This window comes from Sceloporus occidentalis, unplaced genomic scaffold (assembly GCF_023333645.1).
Source record: "Sceloporus occidentalis isolate IW3139 unplaced genomic scaffold, rSceOcc1.0.p SCAF_291, whole genome shotgun sequence".
NCBI lineage: Eukaryota > Metazoa > Chordata > Lepidosauria > Squamata > Phrynosomatidae > Sceloporus > Sceloporus occidentalis.
This window is the reverse complement of record NW_028317271.1, coordinates 321,240-338,305: the sequence shown is the minus strand read 5'-3', so window position 1 is coordinate 338,305 and position 17,066 is coordinate 321,240. Positions and strand designations below refer to the sequence as shown.

Below are 17,066 nucleotides of genomic sequence, written 5' to 3'. Positions count from 1 at the left end.
GGAGCAGTCTCCCAGCAGAAGTGGTAGAGGCTAATACAGGAGTTAAACACGCATGGGATAGGCATGAATCTATGACGAGACCAACAACTGATTAAGGTTTGAGTCTTTGCAGCAGGAAAAACTGGCAGACTAGGTGAGGGCCGAATGGGGCCAATCTGCCATGCATGACAATGCGTGGCTGACGATTTTTTGTGACTGTCACTAAAATTATGAAATGATCCAAACAAACATTTTTTTCATCTACTGGTTATCTTTCTCACTCGGCCATCTGGCTGGTCTCTTGTTCTCTTGAACTAGAAGTTGGCCACCTCCTCCGGAAGAATCCGCTTAAGATTTTTGTTGCCCCGTATATTGTGACAACGCACTGTGGGGTGGCGAATGCCTGAAGATTGTGTTATAAACCGGCTCATCACCTCCCGCACCCTGTATAAAATATACAAACTTCCTTTGATCTATGGTCGCCGGAATCATGGCTAGCTAATAGCTGTCCTCCAAGCCAAAGAATCCTGACATTTCCACACGACGAGTTTCTTTTTAAATAAAAACCTTGCGTTTTCTAACTTATCGCAAAGTCTCGGTTCCTGCCCTACTCTGTAATTATGTTCTTTGTACTCTGGAGCTGCCTTATTAGCTCTTTGAAGCTCCCATGCTCCCCTCTCGCGGTTTTTCACTCCTTATTCAGTCTGTCCTTTTATATAATCCTCATTCCCCGTATCAGGAAGCCACAGACGTCGGGTTCCTTGCCGGGTTTACTGGATATTATTTGATCCGATGTCTAATTTAACCTTCTGGCCTATCCCTGCTTCACGGCACACTGCAATTTATCGACAAGTCCCATGGGACCGGATCTCAATGCGACTAATGACTGCCTGTTCCTCCAGCTTTTCTAGGTGCTGCTAGCCCCGTTAGCCTGTCCTTGGGCGCTAAAATGAAAATGTGTCATAAATGTGATGAATAGCCATTTTTTTTTAAAAATCATTTAAAAAAACATAAAAAAAGACCTTCAAATACATTTAGGTCAAATCCTTATCTTCTGTGGGTAGAAGGGACCTTGGTAATGAAGGGAAATGTGAGGCTGACACCTGCTGGAAGGATTGGGAATAACAGGAAGTAAAAGTAAAACCTGATTGGATTGACTTTATTCGGTGTGAGTTGTGCACATATTTACAGAGGGCACATATAATATATATGGCCCTTATTGGACTCTGGACTGCTCATGAGCTTTCCTAAGAACCTTTGATCCAGGCTGCAAAAAAAAGGGAACTATCTGCTGGAAGATGTGGCTAGTAACAAGTGGGCAGGAAAAGGAGGCAATGCTTGAGTGGGAGGGGCTTAACCACCACCACTCCCTATCCAGAGATCAGAAGTACCACCCCAGAGGTTCCTCCATCAGTTGACATGCCCATAGGCTTTTCTTTAGTGGGCCAAATTTTAAATGCCAGTTCTTTGCCTTGCCCTAGGTGTCAGGCAGAGGCTGCTATTGCCTGTAATATCATGGTAGCCATAGATAACCTGGTAACATAACATCTAATGTTTATCTAAACGGGATTAAAGTCCAAGCATTGTGGGAAATTTACATTTCATGCTTTTAGTAATCAGTAATCTCTACTTGTTCTCATATTCAAATTTAAGGATATTTAAAAAAAAAAAAAGAGTGGAGCACTGACCCCAATGGCCCCAAAAAGGCAGGAGAGCACCGGCTGTGTTACCCTTTAAAGCTGATACTAATTATATCTGATGCTATTTGCTAATGACTTCTCTCATTGTATATAACCGGATGTGCAAGCCGCTTGCTATCATAACTCTGGTTTGTTGGGATATGGCATATGTTGGTATACGCTCCCCATAATATAAATACCTATAGGTGAGTACCCTTTAACCGGGTCCCATTATATGTTCTGAGACACAACCATTTAGATTCTTGATTATTAATATAAATTTTTTTTTATAGCGCCGTCATATTCCGCAGAGCTGTATGTATATCCTGAAAATATGAAGTTATGATGGCTGCACCCATGATGTACACATAATGTAGGTTTTACTTTTTAATACGTATACATTGCTTATTCTATCCTGTAAACGCCATTACCGACAGATCTGCTATAATGATACTTTGTAACATCTGTTTGTACAAAAACAGATTGGACATTTTTGTCCAGTAATGGCGTGTTTTATTGCACCCAGCGACCCATTCGCGTCATGCAGACATGTCTTTACCTGTATAGCTGTAACCCTCAGGCAAACTCGCCCCTGTTATCTTTTCGTGAATTCCTCGTGCTAGACCCGGGTGACCTTCTGTATTAACAGGAAGGTTTGCTCTTTCATATCACATACCTGAGCAGGGAGGGATTCCCACCAGGAAAGAGATAACACTGTGTATGAGTGTACGTGTGTGACTGTACGGTGTGTGAGTGTACGTGTGTGACTGCATGGTTTGCGAGTCTACGTGTGTGACTGCATGGTTTGCGAGTCTACGTGTGTGACTGTACGGTGTGTGAGTGTACGTGTGTGACTGTACGGTGTGTGAGTGTACGTGTGTGACTGTACGGTGTATGAGTGTACGTGTGTGACTGTACGGTGTGTGAGTGTACGTGTGTGACTGCATGGTTTGCGAGTCTACGTGTGTGACTGTACGGTGTGTGAGTGTACGTGTGTGACTGTACGGTGTGTGAGTGTACGTGTGTGACTGTACGGTGTGTGAGTGTACGTGTGTGAGTGTACGGTATCGTCCCGCTGAGTGGAATAAACACATTATGGACTCGCCGCTCAGAAAAGGTTTCCACAGACAGGAAATTAATCAAACTAAATGGGAAATCCCTCTGCATTATAGAGATTTGGTAGCCGTGGGTTCTGGGGCGTATGGAACAGTATGGTAAGTGGCATATAGAAATTACCTGCATTATAATATATACATATTTACAAGATGTGTTGAGCAGAATTTAAAGGCACATGCGAGTGTAAAGAAGGGTTAACGTGGTGTGGTCTTATTTGCATGTCTCTACCTTGAACGTTTTAACGTCAGTGGAGTATTTTCGACTTTAGATATTTGTTCAGGAAAGCGTTTTTTGCATGTTTGTTTAAATCTGTATATGTATAAGCTCAGGTATTTGCCCCAATCTCAGGGTCTCAGGGTGAAGGGGCAGATTCTCCGGGTCACACAGTCTGGAGCCCTGACATCTTCCTATTCTACACCGCTGTGATCATATATAAGACTCCCAATTGGTGCTTTTGCCCCCAATATGTTATGGTTGATATCCCTGCTTGAATGCAGGTGACTTAACTAAGTGTATCTTTAAGTAATGACAAGTCAAGCTTTCCAGGGGAACTGATATTAGAGGCATTTGGTTAACAAATTCGGTTTAATATTTTAAGAGTCTCAGAGTCAGCTAATTTAGAAAGTTTCCAGGTATGTTCATAGGACCCGGAATGTAAAGGGTTAAATCAGACTTCTTTGAAAATGCCTACTATGCAGAATAAACGTTTCAGGAGCAGCCGATTGTTATTTTAGGATTAATCCTTCCTGCGCTAACGGTTCACACTGTATACCCCACTCCTGGAAATGTATAGAGGGTGTTAACCCTTTAGGCAGGGCTCTCAAACTCCAGTTGTTGAGTCCTGAAATCGTATTTTTTTTTGGTAATAGACTCTATCAATAATTTACTAAAGAGCAATCTATTAATAATGAAGTTTAATTAATTATGAATAATTTAATCATTTAAGTGTTTACATTTTGACCCCCAAAAAAACAAAAAAAAAAATACCCAGAATAAAAATGTTTAAAAATATAATTTTTTTTTACATTTCCAATATGACCTCTATAAAATCGCAGAGAATTTGGTATAATGGTGGTCTCAATCAAATAAACGCGCCTTTCCGTATTACTCTAATTGTATTTCTGTTGCCCGAGGCTTTACATTTCTGAAATTCTTGAACCGATTGTGTTTCCGGAGAATGTTAACAAACGTTGTGACTCGCACCGAATCGACAATACACAAATATAACAGAAATACACAAGATTAATAATAATACGAATAAAGCTATAAATGAATCTGTTTTTAGGTAATTTTAGGCCACTTTTTTCAACCCAGAGTTCCCAGCAGCTGTTTAACTTGCATAAAGCACGCTGTATAGTAGTAGTAAGCTCAGTTGTAATGTAAAGAGTTAAAAAATATTATACTGTTAAGAAAAATACAATATCTAGAGGGCAAAGAATAAAAAAAAACACTTTAGAATGTGGAATCATCTTGGAATCTATCCAGAGACAAAGCCCCACAATTTTCAAGAAAGTTAATACCTGACAGAGCTGTCCAGGAATGAATGTGTTAAAATCAAGTTCTATTCTACTACACATTTTATGCAAATTAAAGGAAAAACATGATTTTCTGTAATAATATATTAAAGTAATTCTAATTTTGGTAATCATCATTTCCTATTTAACTCATTGGACCCCAGGAAATCTTTAATTGCGTCCCTTCTTCTGTGTGTATTATATTAACTCTTCAATGCCTGCCGAGCCTGATCACGGGAAACGGCTACATTTCCTCTTTTATTATCTTTTAATTAACAAATTAACGTGGAAGTAGCCTTTTGGGAATTGGATATTGATGCAGACGATATAAGATCGTTCTCATAATATTTATATAAACAGAATGTACTGAGTAATGCGCACAAAACGTTTTTGGATCGAGGAGAAGGCTGAGATTATTGCAGATGTAATCTAGACTTCTTTCTAAAAATACGATGTTGTGTTTGGAATATGTATTGGCAACACAACAACTCTGGTGTCATTTGTACCAGAACCAGGTGCCAAGTGGTCCATTAGAAGAAAGAGGTCTGTGCATGCTGGTGAAATAGCTCAGGGTCAGGACAGGCGGCAGGCAAATTGGTGTAATGGTGGAAAAGAACGGACGGATAGAATGCTGGACACAAAGGAAAAGGCTATGAGAGCTTAAGTAACAACCCCGTTGTCGAAGATCTGAGTGCGCTTAGGTTGGGGCAGGTAACCATTTTTGTTGAGCTTTAACCCTTCCCGCAGTCTCTTGATTGAAATGGTCGTGGGGCTGTGCCTGACCCTTCCGTCCATGAGATCAGGACTTAGTTACACCAATTTCCACGCGCACCTTCTGGGAAGTCATTGATTTAGGTTTTTACTAGACTTGTGCATTCGTCTTCGGGCGAACATGGAAACGAACACGAAGAGTGCACGCCGAAGAGAAGACGGCGGCGGTAAAACGTAGGCAAAGACGAAGACTCACACCACGAAGATCTTCGTGATCGTCTTCGCCTTCGTCTACCATTCTCCCCCCCCTTCTAACTTACCTTGTCTTCACGGCTTCGCGGCAGTTCCCGGAAGTGGAAATCCACAGGTTCGCCGTCATGGGTTACAGGGCAGTGCGAATGAGCCTATTGGTCGCCTACAGGGACCTCCAGAGGAAGACCCTGCAGGTGACCAATAGGCTCACTCGCACGGTCTTTGTAAGTTAACCCCTGACAGCGAACCTATGGATTTCCAGTGGCATCTGCAGGGTAAGTTGCAGCATTGGGGTTTTAAAACCCCAATGCTGCAACTTACCCGGCACATCCCACTGGTCTCCCTCCCTGTTCAATTAGTTAAATGTCCGTACGAGCGACTTTATTGGTCGCTCATATGGACATTTAACTGATAGAACAGGGAGACCAGCGGGATCTGCCGGGTAAGTTACGGCACCAGGAGTTTAGCAGTCTGTACGAGCGACCCTAATGGTCGCCAGCAGGGGGCTCGTCTGCCATCAACCAATGGCAGACGAGCCCCCTGCTGACGACCAATAGAGTTGCTCATACGTACATTTAAACTCTTGGCGCCAGAGCTGCGTTAACCCCGTATTAACCCCTTAACCGGGAAAACGAAGAAAAACCGAACATGAAGAATGTCCGCGAATATTCGCCCGAAGAGAAGACGGGACCAGGCGAATATTCGCGGAATACGAAGATTAATCCCCCCCCCGGTGCCCAAGTCTAGTTTTTACAACTAACTTGCGATATACTGGAGGGAGGAACCGGGAAATTTAATATCACTGCGAAAACAAGGATGTGTTATTCCTGTATAAAAATATTTTATTGCGCTCGTAAAACACAGATACGGCCTTTCATCCGAATGCTAGAAACTATGTAACTACACATGTCGAAATATTTACTTCCTTATGTGTTCTACAGAAAGGCCCTTCCTTGACAGGCTCTCATAAAAGCAAAAATAAATAAAAAACAAATAAAAAAGGAGCTTTTTTTTTCAGGAATATGATTTTCAAATTTTCCATTACATCATAGTTGAACAATTTCTACCATGGGCCTGGTATGTGCTTTCTCAAAGAGGACAGCTGTGAGTCCTACAGGAACTCCTGATCAGAAGGTCTAGCATGAACTTCACATCATCCTATCAATGTCTCTTTTTATTAAATAAAACCTTATTTCATATGTTTGCCATGGAAGCCTCATATGTCTCTTTTTCTCCATGCTAGTCCACCATGATTCTCAACATTTCTTTTCAACATGAAAATGTGGTGAGGGCAAAACAAGAGGCGAGGAACCCATATCTCGTTCCGCTTGGGCTCCTCTCAGGAGATTCCAAACTCCATGTTCTGTGGACTTGTGATAATAATGTGTTTTTGACCTAATTTATTTAAATTTTTTTACATTTTTTTCTGCAGTTCAGCCAAAGACGTGAAGACCGGACAAACTGTAGCCATAAAGAAGCTCCAACGTCCGTTCCAGTCCTTGGTTCATGCTAAAAGAGCCTACCGCGAGCTGCGTCTCCTCAGACATATGAACCATGAGAATGTAAGATTATCAGCTACTCCACGTCTCTTAAAAGGATAAATAATGGGATTTTAACCCTTTCCTAGTGTTCTTTGGTGGACTGCTTAAAATTCCCCCGCTAGGAGAGCCCCAATCTAAAGATTCAGAGCCAAGGAACCTTATATTTTTGGCCCCAGATACTGTTTCTTTGAATAGTTTTGCCACTGCAGGATGGGGGGGTCTTCAGAAAAGTTAGAAAATTACACAAAATTAGGGCTTAATATAACATTTCATAGCTTCCCCCATAATGATTCATGCTGTGCCTACAGCTTCACAAATCTTTTGGAATGGAAAGGCAAATGTCCTCCACTAGCTTCCAAAAAAACCCAACAAACTAAACTGGAAAAATTTAAATAATTAGATTACTTAAAATCTAAGAATAAATTGTGTTTACATTTTTTAAATAGTAAATAATATATTTCTTTTAAATAATTGATAATTGCCAAAAAAATTAAATAAAATTAAAACGGACAAATGTGTCTAATAAACCCGTCCCAATATTTCACGCGGCCCAATAGGGACAATTTAAATTTTCCAATTTTTGTTTTTAGGCGACTTCTGCTAATAAGCACTCTTTAACGATAAATCTACCTGTAAATTAGGTACAGTTTTTTTTTTGTTAATTTCTTACACAACTATATACTGAAAATGAAAATTGACAGGATTTAAATCTTCCAGTAACGTTACTTATACCGTTATATAATTTCTTTCTCCGAGGGGTTAGCCGGGCATCCCTGACTAATCTGTTTCACGCAGAGTTCTATGCATTGGGGATTAAATCATGTTCCGGGTTCCGCCGCCTCTCTATCCCCTATAAAGTCCGTCGGTGTGAAAAGAATCCAAAGCCGGCGAAGGATTGGTGATACTTCACATAGCTCTTGGCCTAGATTTCTCTAAACCTTAGCATGCGTTATTTTTCTTCTTAGGCTCCTGTGTCTGCAGCATATCTTAATCCCGATACTTTGCTGGCGTCAAATGGATTTAGGACAAACACAGATACGAGTCGCATTGTGTTTGAAACTCTTAAAACAATCTGTAGTTTGTTTCCCGATAGTAAAATCGTAGGATTATTTAGAGCTGGGAACATAATCGTGAAGGTGATTGGAGTCCTGTTATGTCATTTTTTTCAGATGCAAAGCTTTAAAACCATTAATAAAATATATGCATTATTTTTATATGGGAAAGAAGTTTATAAAAACACATGGAATGCAAATTTTATGGAGTCTGTCTTATTTTCTTCTTCCCGGCTGCCTGGAAGCATATTTAAGTACTCGTAGTGACAGCCAATCGCTACATTCGGTTGGCATACATAGGATCGGCTGGCGCTGTTTTCATTGGCTACAGGAAGTACACTGAAGTACACTTCCTGCTTTGAGTAGAGACAGCCAGGGGAGGAGTTAATGAGAGAAATGTTTAATTTTCTTACACTGATAACTAAAGAATGCCTTCACCGTTTTAGATGCAATAAAATGCATTGGAGTCCATGTTTAAGAAAGCTCCAAATGCTTTAATAAAGGCTTTTTAAAACTTTAGGAACTATACCGTCCTTTTAGTGTCAGTGGTGACCGGAGCGCTGCATTACTTGAGTTGTTTGTAAGCTTTTATAATGGAAGTGAACAATGTATCACATTTAAGCAAATGTAAGTACTGGAGAGGAGCCATAGTGCCCTAGAAAGTGTTATATCATCATCATCATCGTAATTCTGTTACATCATTTTGACCTTGCAGGTTATTTCTCTTCTCGATGTGTTTACGCCAGATGACTCTGTGGAAAGTTTCCAGACCTTGTGAGTAGATACCTTAATATTTTGCCCTTTTATATTTATAGTAAGTAAAGTTATTGTAGCTAATGGTAAATTGAATGAGGGTCAACAGGGAACTCTCATGGTTTGAACCCAATCTCAAAGTTTCTACCACAATATTAGGGTAAAGGGACAGATTCTCAGGTTTCCATGTTGTGGTTTCCATTCGGTGGTGGTCTTATTATAAAGGAGACTGATGTGTTAGAGTAGAGAGACTGTGTTCTCTTCTTTTCCTGATGGTCTGGATGACTCTGTATTTAGCTCTGCTACCTTCTAAGTTGGTGAAGAAGTGGCTGAGGGTAATGGGAAAGAATGACATTCTCTATCAGACAGAAGTTACATGAACGCTTCTTCATGATAGACCACCATGATTATCCACCTTTCTTCACGTCCCCCGAATAGGACAAACATGAACATGTGGAGGGGGCAAAACTAGAGGCTGTTATAGCACAGCACCCCCTGCAGCCTAGAGGTGGCGTTGTATGATCCCGTCTTAATGTCTTTTTAGTTACCTGGTTATGCCGTATGTACCCCTGGACCTGGCACGGTTCATGAAAAGGTGCAAACTCAATCACAGTACGACAGTTTATCTTCTGTACCAGATTCTCCGTGGCTTGCAGGTGAGATGATACATTCAGACATTCGGAGTCTTGAGTCTGATCGGGGATCTGACCTCGGGCAGTGAAGTATGAGTTGTAGACGCTAAATTAACTAGCACCCGCTAGGGTCATCGCAAGCAAGGCTGGGTTATGACTTGGTCAGTCTTACGAAGAAATACAACTGGTATCCCACCAATGAAATAATAATAGTAATAATAAGGTAAATTACAGAAATGTAATGACCCTTTACTATTCTTTTAAGGTAACGATATTAAGGTAAATGTATTAAATCCATTCTAAATTTCTGAGTTAAATCCAGAGTTGTAGGACTTCTATAAATCCTTTGTGATAATACAATGAACACGTTACAAAACATGATCGATAGAACCTTCGTAAAAGAAATGTTTACAAACATCGTATGCAGGGGCGTGCTGGGCCGGGAGGCAGGGGGGCAACTGCCCCCCAGGCCACCCTGAATCCGGGCCGGCGGGCTGGCCAGGTGGCCGGCAGACGAACATTCATGGCAGCTGCAAAGTTAAAAACTAAGCGGCTGCCACCGGGACTGTCCGCCGTGCCGGTAGCGTACCTGGCAGGGGACGGTCCGTCTAGAGTGCCGCTCACTGAGGGGTGCCGGGACGCCTCCAAAAATGAGGCGCGCGGCAACTGTGGCTGTGCGTCGGGACTTGATGTCAAATCCCGGCGCACAACACTGAAGCCACGCCTTCCGCGCTCTCTGCACCGGAAGGACGGGACACAGAAGAGGAAGAAGAAGAGGAAGAATGAAGAGGAGGAAAAGCGACAGTGCCAGAGGAAAGGTAGGAAAATATTAGTAAGTGTGTGAGAGTGATGGGTGTTATGCTATAGTTTATGATGAATGTTTGTGAATGAGGGTTTGAGATTGCATGGAAGTGTGGGGGGATAGCATGGCATAGGGAGGCTGTCTAGGCATGATAGGAGTGTGACTGCTGTTATCAATTTTTTTTTGTCCAACTGTGGTGTGTTAACAACACTTTTATTAAAAGTAAATTACATACCAAAATTGGACAGAAAAATTCAATAACAGTATTAATATATATGATTGCAAACAGCAATCACACGCCTATCATGCTAAGTCAGCCAGTACATGCTAGAACCTGGGTATGATAGGATTGTGATTGCTGTTAATTATATATATGTATATATATAGGTATCTATATATTAATATTGTTATTGATTTTTTTTTGGTCTAATTTTGGTGTGTTACTTTTAATAAAGTATTTTAAAAGATTTTTTTTTCCGTTTTTGGCCAAATGAATGCAGAATTTTCCGTTTCGGTCCAGAATTTTCATTTCGGTGCATCCCTACTATGTACTAAGCCAGTCACTGAAGTGTTAGGCCTACACCACATCAATGTTTGGCTTAGTATATAGTGATAGGGGTTGTACTGCAGTATTGTCAGTGTCTGGCTCAAAGTATAGGCACACATTGACGGTGGTACAGCGTAATCCCTAAGTATATAATGATAGCAGTTATGCTGTACCACCGTCAATGTGTGCCTCAGTATATAATGATAGCAGTTATGCTGTACCCCTGTCAGTGTTTACCTAACCATAGAAACTATGCAGTTTTAAAGTGTGTGTGTGGGGGGGGGGGTGCCACATGCAGGATCTGCCACAGGTGCCAAATACTCTCGGTACGCCCCTGCGTCATGCGGCAGTCAGGCCCAATGGCCATTCCTCAGCTCTTCGTCCCACGTCTTAAAAGGGGCGGGATAAAGAGCTGAGGCGCGGCTATTGGGCGGCGCGGTGCATGCACGCCGGCCGCTTTAATTTCATTAGGCGCCGGTGGAGTGACTGCCGCACGACGGCCGCTTTCAATGTCGCTCGCAGCCGCTTTGATGGTGCAATGGGCCACTTGACTACGCTTGCTCCCCAGGCCTTAGGCTGCCAGCCCTCCCCTGATCGTACGGGAATTTTTTGATTCTCGAAATGCTGGTAGACGATTTCCACTGGAATGCGGCCTTTATGCTTGTCTGTTCCCAGCCTGTAGTGTTACATTGTAACCATTTTTTTTTCCTGTGGGAAATTCTTAATCTTGTTATTATCTGGGGAAAATGGAAACCAGAAGCATGTTAGAAAAATATTAGAAATGAAAAGTGTCTGATATGGCGTATATGATGCATACAGTAAATCAGCCTGACTTTCCGATGACCCGACAGAATGGCTTGAAAATGTCACAGGTTCCTTGTCGCTGCTTCCATCTTATCAGCTGCTCCAAAGAAATAAATAGTCCTTATCCGACTTTCCACATGTATCTTGAGACATTTTTTTTTTAAGATTGGAGGGAATTAATGGTTATCTTGTATTTTTTAAAAAAATAAACAGACCAGGTTAGGGGTCTCCCTAGAGGAGCAGAGGATGATTAAATTAGAAACAGAGAACTTGATGGCAGATCAGAGCCATTCGGCCCCCGTCTAGTCTGCCCGTTTTTGCGGCTGTAAAGACTCAAACCTTAATCAGTCGTTGGTTTCGTCTTAGATCCTTGATAGCCATATGCCGATCCCATGAATGAGATAGCCATGATCTGATAAGCTTTAACCTCACCAGCGTCAGAACTATAAGAACATTTATGAAAAGGTGAGCTGGCCAAAGTTTCTGCCAACTATGCCAAAGTTTATCCATTAAACTGGGAGACGTTGTATCATTTCATGTGGTCGTTTGATACATCGCAGACGTTCTCGCGGGAGAGACTCACCGTGGTTGGCCCCTTTTTCATGTCTACATATCTCGGTGGAATGAAAGCCGCCTGTAAACTCATTATTTAGTGAATAACTTGGCGCCCGTATAACTGATTGTCTGCGACATTTAGAAGATCAGTCGCGGGGCTTCATAGTATTCTACAGCAGGAAGGTTGATTGGCCGTCATATAATTAAGGTTCTATTTTTGATAGGATATTGGCAGGCTGAGATCAGCCAATAGGATTGGGTTTTATGTATGTACGTTCTTGCGTCTAGTCCTAATGTATTCTTGCTTTGTGTTCCAGTACATCCATTCTGCTGGGATCGTGCACAGGGTAAGTGTATTTTATATTAATACAACCCAATTAATGCTGATTATTGGAACAGAGGGGGGCAAATTGGGGTCAGTTAGGAGTTTCCCCGTGGTGACCCGGAGGTGTCGTTCCCAGGTATCGTTTTAAGACACGATCAATAAATGATTTCCTTGGGACATGGAAGGAAGTCACTCATTTTTTTTGGCTTGGTGAACCTCAGCAAAAAAACCCCAAAAAACATAAAATTTGACAATTAAATACCAAGTGGGATTTCAAATTTTTTTTCAGAAAAGAATGCAAAATAAACCCCAAAAGTGTTCTACAGAGTGGGACCTTCTCAATATTTATTCATTCTTTGTTTTAGGATCTAAAACCAAGTAATTTGGGAGTGAATGAAAACTATGATGTGAAGGTAAATAAAAACCGAACCGAACAGACATGAACAAACTGAATACATATAGAATGTAATATACAGAAAGCCAGGGCTGATAAACTGATATCAAATAATCATAATTCCACCAAACATGGAATCCCGGAAATAAATGACTCAAATAGACTGTTTATCATATGAAGTATTGGGATTATTTGGGATTATTTGGGAGTAATGGGTTCTCGGTTGTTAGATTTTAGATTTCGGGCTGGCTCGGCAGACAGAACCTGAAATGACGGGATACGTGGTGACCCGGTGGTACCGAGCTCCAGAAGTGATCTTAAACTGGATGCATTATAACCAAACAGGTGATCGGGAGCGAGGGGCTGGTGGGGCTGTCCATCTGTTCTTATGGGACAATGTGGGGTATATTTATAGGGCAGAGGGTAAATGTACTTGCACATGTGTTATTATTATTATTATTATTTTTATTATTTGTTTTATATAGCGCCATCAAATCCATAGCGCTGTACAATGGGTGGACAGGAAATAACAAGTAGTATGTAACATAACAATTAGACTTACAGAAACAACAGGTGAGGAGGGCCCTGATCACAGAAGCTTACAATCTAGAGCTATGTTTAGTTATTTGAGGCATAAACGCCTAAAAAATACATATTCAGCCTGACGGGCACCCATAAATCTCACAGCACTCACATCACTCACATCCAGACACTCACGCAACTCACATCATTCACATGCACTCCCACAACTCCCAGTTCCTGCTCAGAGATAGCTTTTCTTGCAGTAACAAAGAGTTTCCCCCTTTTTTTCTCATTTTACGAAGCCCATTTATACACAGTATGGCGGCACGGGGTGGAAATTCAACATCATCTCCATCTATACATTTTACCAAAAATGCCAAAATAAATAGGAAATAAGAAAATGCAGACCTTTTAAGGTGTTTTGTATGGAATTAATAATAACTCTGGTGTCTTTCAGTGGATATCTGGTCTGTTGGGTGCATTCTGGCCGAAATGATAACGGGTCGCGTGTTGTTCCCCGGCGGAGACCGTATCCTTTGGATAATAGAACATACACAATAACGGCCGGCAAGTTCATATAAATCTCATCGGAGATGTATCAGCCGCTAACTGTGCCCTCGTTTTCTTGTTTTTCTTCCCCGTTTTCATTGTTTTCCTAAGGAATTAAATTCACGTTTGGGAAATGTCATCTGGAGAGGAAGGTCGTCGGGGAAATGAGAGGAAACAGGATTCTCCGAATTAATGTATTTATGGAAACAAACTCCGATGATGTTCGCCTAAAGCTTCTGTTTTAAGGAAAGACATGTGTTGGGAAGCTCGTCCGTGGCTTTTCCCATCTGTTGCTCAACAACAATTCTCCAGAGCAAACAATAGGCAAGAATATAACGGGATACAATGTATTTTTCATAGACAGGTTCCCAATCCATCCTTAATCACATTAATTACACCCGAGTCCATTACATCGCCCCCAATAACGTCTTACCATCAGTGTTAGATTGGAGGACAGGTCAGGACAACTATTTTAGAAGGACTGGCGTCACCTTTATGTTTTCCTGCTATTCTATACGCACGACGTCATCCGGAATAAGAAAGTATTGGATATAAAAGTAGGTTTTTATGGCTCCTTGATGGGATTTGTCTTCCCTCCATTGAGTAACGCAGGTGGGTAAGCCGTGCCAGGTGGCATAGATTTCTTTGTAGCCTTTGTGGCAAATTCTTTTTTAGATGCAATATCCCGTGATTAAAGATGTCAGCTGTGTTCTAGAGTCTTCTTAACCATGAATACAGATTTTGATGAGCTAAACAAGATAATTGAAGTTATAGGCAGCCCAGGAGCATCGCTGATTAACAGAATGGAAAGCAAGCATGTAAATTAATCTCATCATTACAATTTTTCATTTTCCAATTCGATCGTTAAGCGTTACTTATTATAAAAGTCTGATTCTCTTCCATATATTTGCTAAATACTGGGAAATGATTATTTTTTTTTGCCAAATGGTTTTCTAACCATCAATTAGCCTTTTAAACTTGAACTTGGATCATCGAACACAACGTGCCATTGGAACACAGGAGTGATGGGAGTGATAAAGGGCCATTGGAACACAGGAGTGATGGGAGTGATAAAGGGCCATTGGCACACAGTAGTGATGGAGTGATAAAGGGCCATTGGAACACAGGAGTGATGGGAGTGATAAAGGGCCATTGGAACACAGGAGTGATGGGAGTGATAAAGGGCCATTGGAACGCAGGAGTGATGGGAGTGATAAAGGGCCATTGGAACACAGGAGTGATGGGAGTGATAAAGGGCCATTGGAAAGCAGGAGTGATGGGAGTTGTAAATCAGCCGTTTCCAGCTACAATAGTCATTTACAACATTAACCTCGTCTGCGCTGGATTTCTCATCCATTTCATGTTATTTTAGAGGACAAAATGTGCTTTTCTTCCACAGGCAAGGAAAGAGACGCCAAACTTTTGAACGGTGGTGTATATTATAATATTTAAGTCATTGTAAGGATGTACAGCTTTTACTTTCTATTTTTAGGCCCAGAACTACTTAAAAATGCTCCCTCAGAAGCCGAGAAAGAATTTTAAAGAGCTTTTCCCGACTATGAGCACACACGGTATGTCAATGAAGTCACTTATCTTTCCAAAGTCTAAGTTGTGATAATGGTGGCTGACGGAGGCAGATTAACATCTTATCGTACTCTAGCAGCAAACTAAAAGAAGACTTCATACAAACACGTGCATCGATCACCTTTTAGTTTGCAATCAAACTCCAGTAATTTTGGTTTTGTCGAATATTTGTAGAGAATGTTTAATGTTAGTGTGTTTATGCCGTAATTTTGGCCATGATACGGTAGACCTTTTTGTGATCTCCACTATTTCATTTCTATTTGCCGCGCTTCCTGGGATATCCCTCTTAATCCCTCATTGGCTTAATTGACCTAATTTTTTTCACTTAAGAGGTTGATCTTCTAGAGAGGATGCTGGATTTGGACCCTGAATCCAGAATAACCGCCGCAGAATGCCTGGCTCATCCTTACCTAGAAGAATATCAAGATTCAGACCCAGAGCCACCTGCGGAAAAATACGACGATTCGTTCGAAAGCGTAAACTTACCCATTCATGAGTGGAAAAGTAACGTATACATTTATATGTGTTGTGCGAGAAAACACCAGTGGGAATTTTAACATGACTTAGATCCCTTTGCGTCAAAAATACCCAAAATGGTTTATTGCGGACTTTCAGCATTTATCATTTTGGGTATTCGCTCAAAAAACCCTCAAGGATGCAATAATTAAATATGGAATAGATTTTACTCTACAAAGATCCATTTCAGTCTAAGTAGATCTGTATTGGGTTCATTTTTCCTAATAAGACGTACTCACGGGATGGCTTAATTGTGAAGTTGGTTCATATGATTCAGTGGAGTAGAACAGTCACAAGGGACGAGGGCATTCAAAGGGTTAAACCTTTCCCTACCAACTGCTGGGACTTAAAGTTGATTTTTGTACTCAAAATACTAACATATACTGTGAAAACTCTAATGAAATATTGAGTAAATAATTTTAATTATTAATTTATAAATGTATACCTTAATTGATGTATTTATGGGCGGTGCACGTGGGGAATGGGCGTGAGTAAGATTAGCCACACCTCTTGCAATATATAAATATGTTGGTTTATTGACGGGCCACCAAAAAAACCTTAAAAAAAAGGAGAATGGCTGAGTTCAAACAAATGACATTTAAAAAAAAAAATCTGCTAATTACGGTAATTAATTTACAACTATATATGGAATTGAAAAATAATCTTTTTTTTTTTTTTTCGTTAGGTCTAAGCCATATGGAAATAATGACTTTTGAACCTCGGAATCCTTGTGAAACGGCTTTGTAACTGTATATAAAAGCTCTAGAAATTCAACAACTCGTCTAAATAACATTTGTGGGTTTTTTTTATTGAAAGTTGGGTTGTTATTTTAGGACTCTGTGACTAGTCCCTCGTATAGAGCAAATATAATGTAGATACATTCATGAAAGAATTAAGACATTGCTGTACATAAAATGTCATGTTTGTATGACCTGAAGACTGGGGTATATTAGCAACACGTATATGGAATATACACAGTTCCTTATGTTGGCAAACTTGGTTTCCAATACTGACAATTGCTTTTCTATTATTATTTTATATTATGCATGAAATAAAACGTACTTTGCTCCAAGTTTCAATACGCAGAACATTGTGTGTTTGCTGTTTTTGTGTTTTATGCCGTTTTGGCCTCAATATACAAGCAATGCTTCTTTTTTTTACAGGATGTGTTGCAAATAACCTTAATATAAAACCACAGGAGGGCCCGCTGCCACCCCAAGCGCTTGCTCCTTCTCGGTC

At 40.8% G+C, this 17,066-nt stretch overlaps 1 protein-coding gene across 1 annotated transcript; it reads left to right on the top strand.

The window, feature by feature from the left end:
- The first annotated feature begins 2,753 nt into the window (after positions 1 to 2,753).
- Positions 2,754 to 16,574, top strand: LOC149275395 (mitogen-activated protein kinase 14A-like). Its single transcript, XM_089504789.1, has 12 exons — positions 2,754 to 2,872; positions 6,684 to 6,813; positions 8,560 to 8,618; positions 9,142 to 9,253; positions 12,255 to 12,284; positions 12,628 to 12,675; positions 12,887 to 13,001; positions 13,636 to 13,707; positions 14,466 to 14,545; positions 15,220 to 15,298; positions 15,642 to 15,815; positions 16,513 to 16,574. Exons 1-12 carry the CDS (start codon positions 2,754 to 2,756, stop codon positions 16,572 to 16,574), a joined length of 1,080 nt encoding a protein of 359 aa, XP_089360915.1.
- Positions 16,575 to 17,066: the final 492 nt, after the last annotated feature.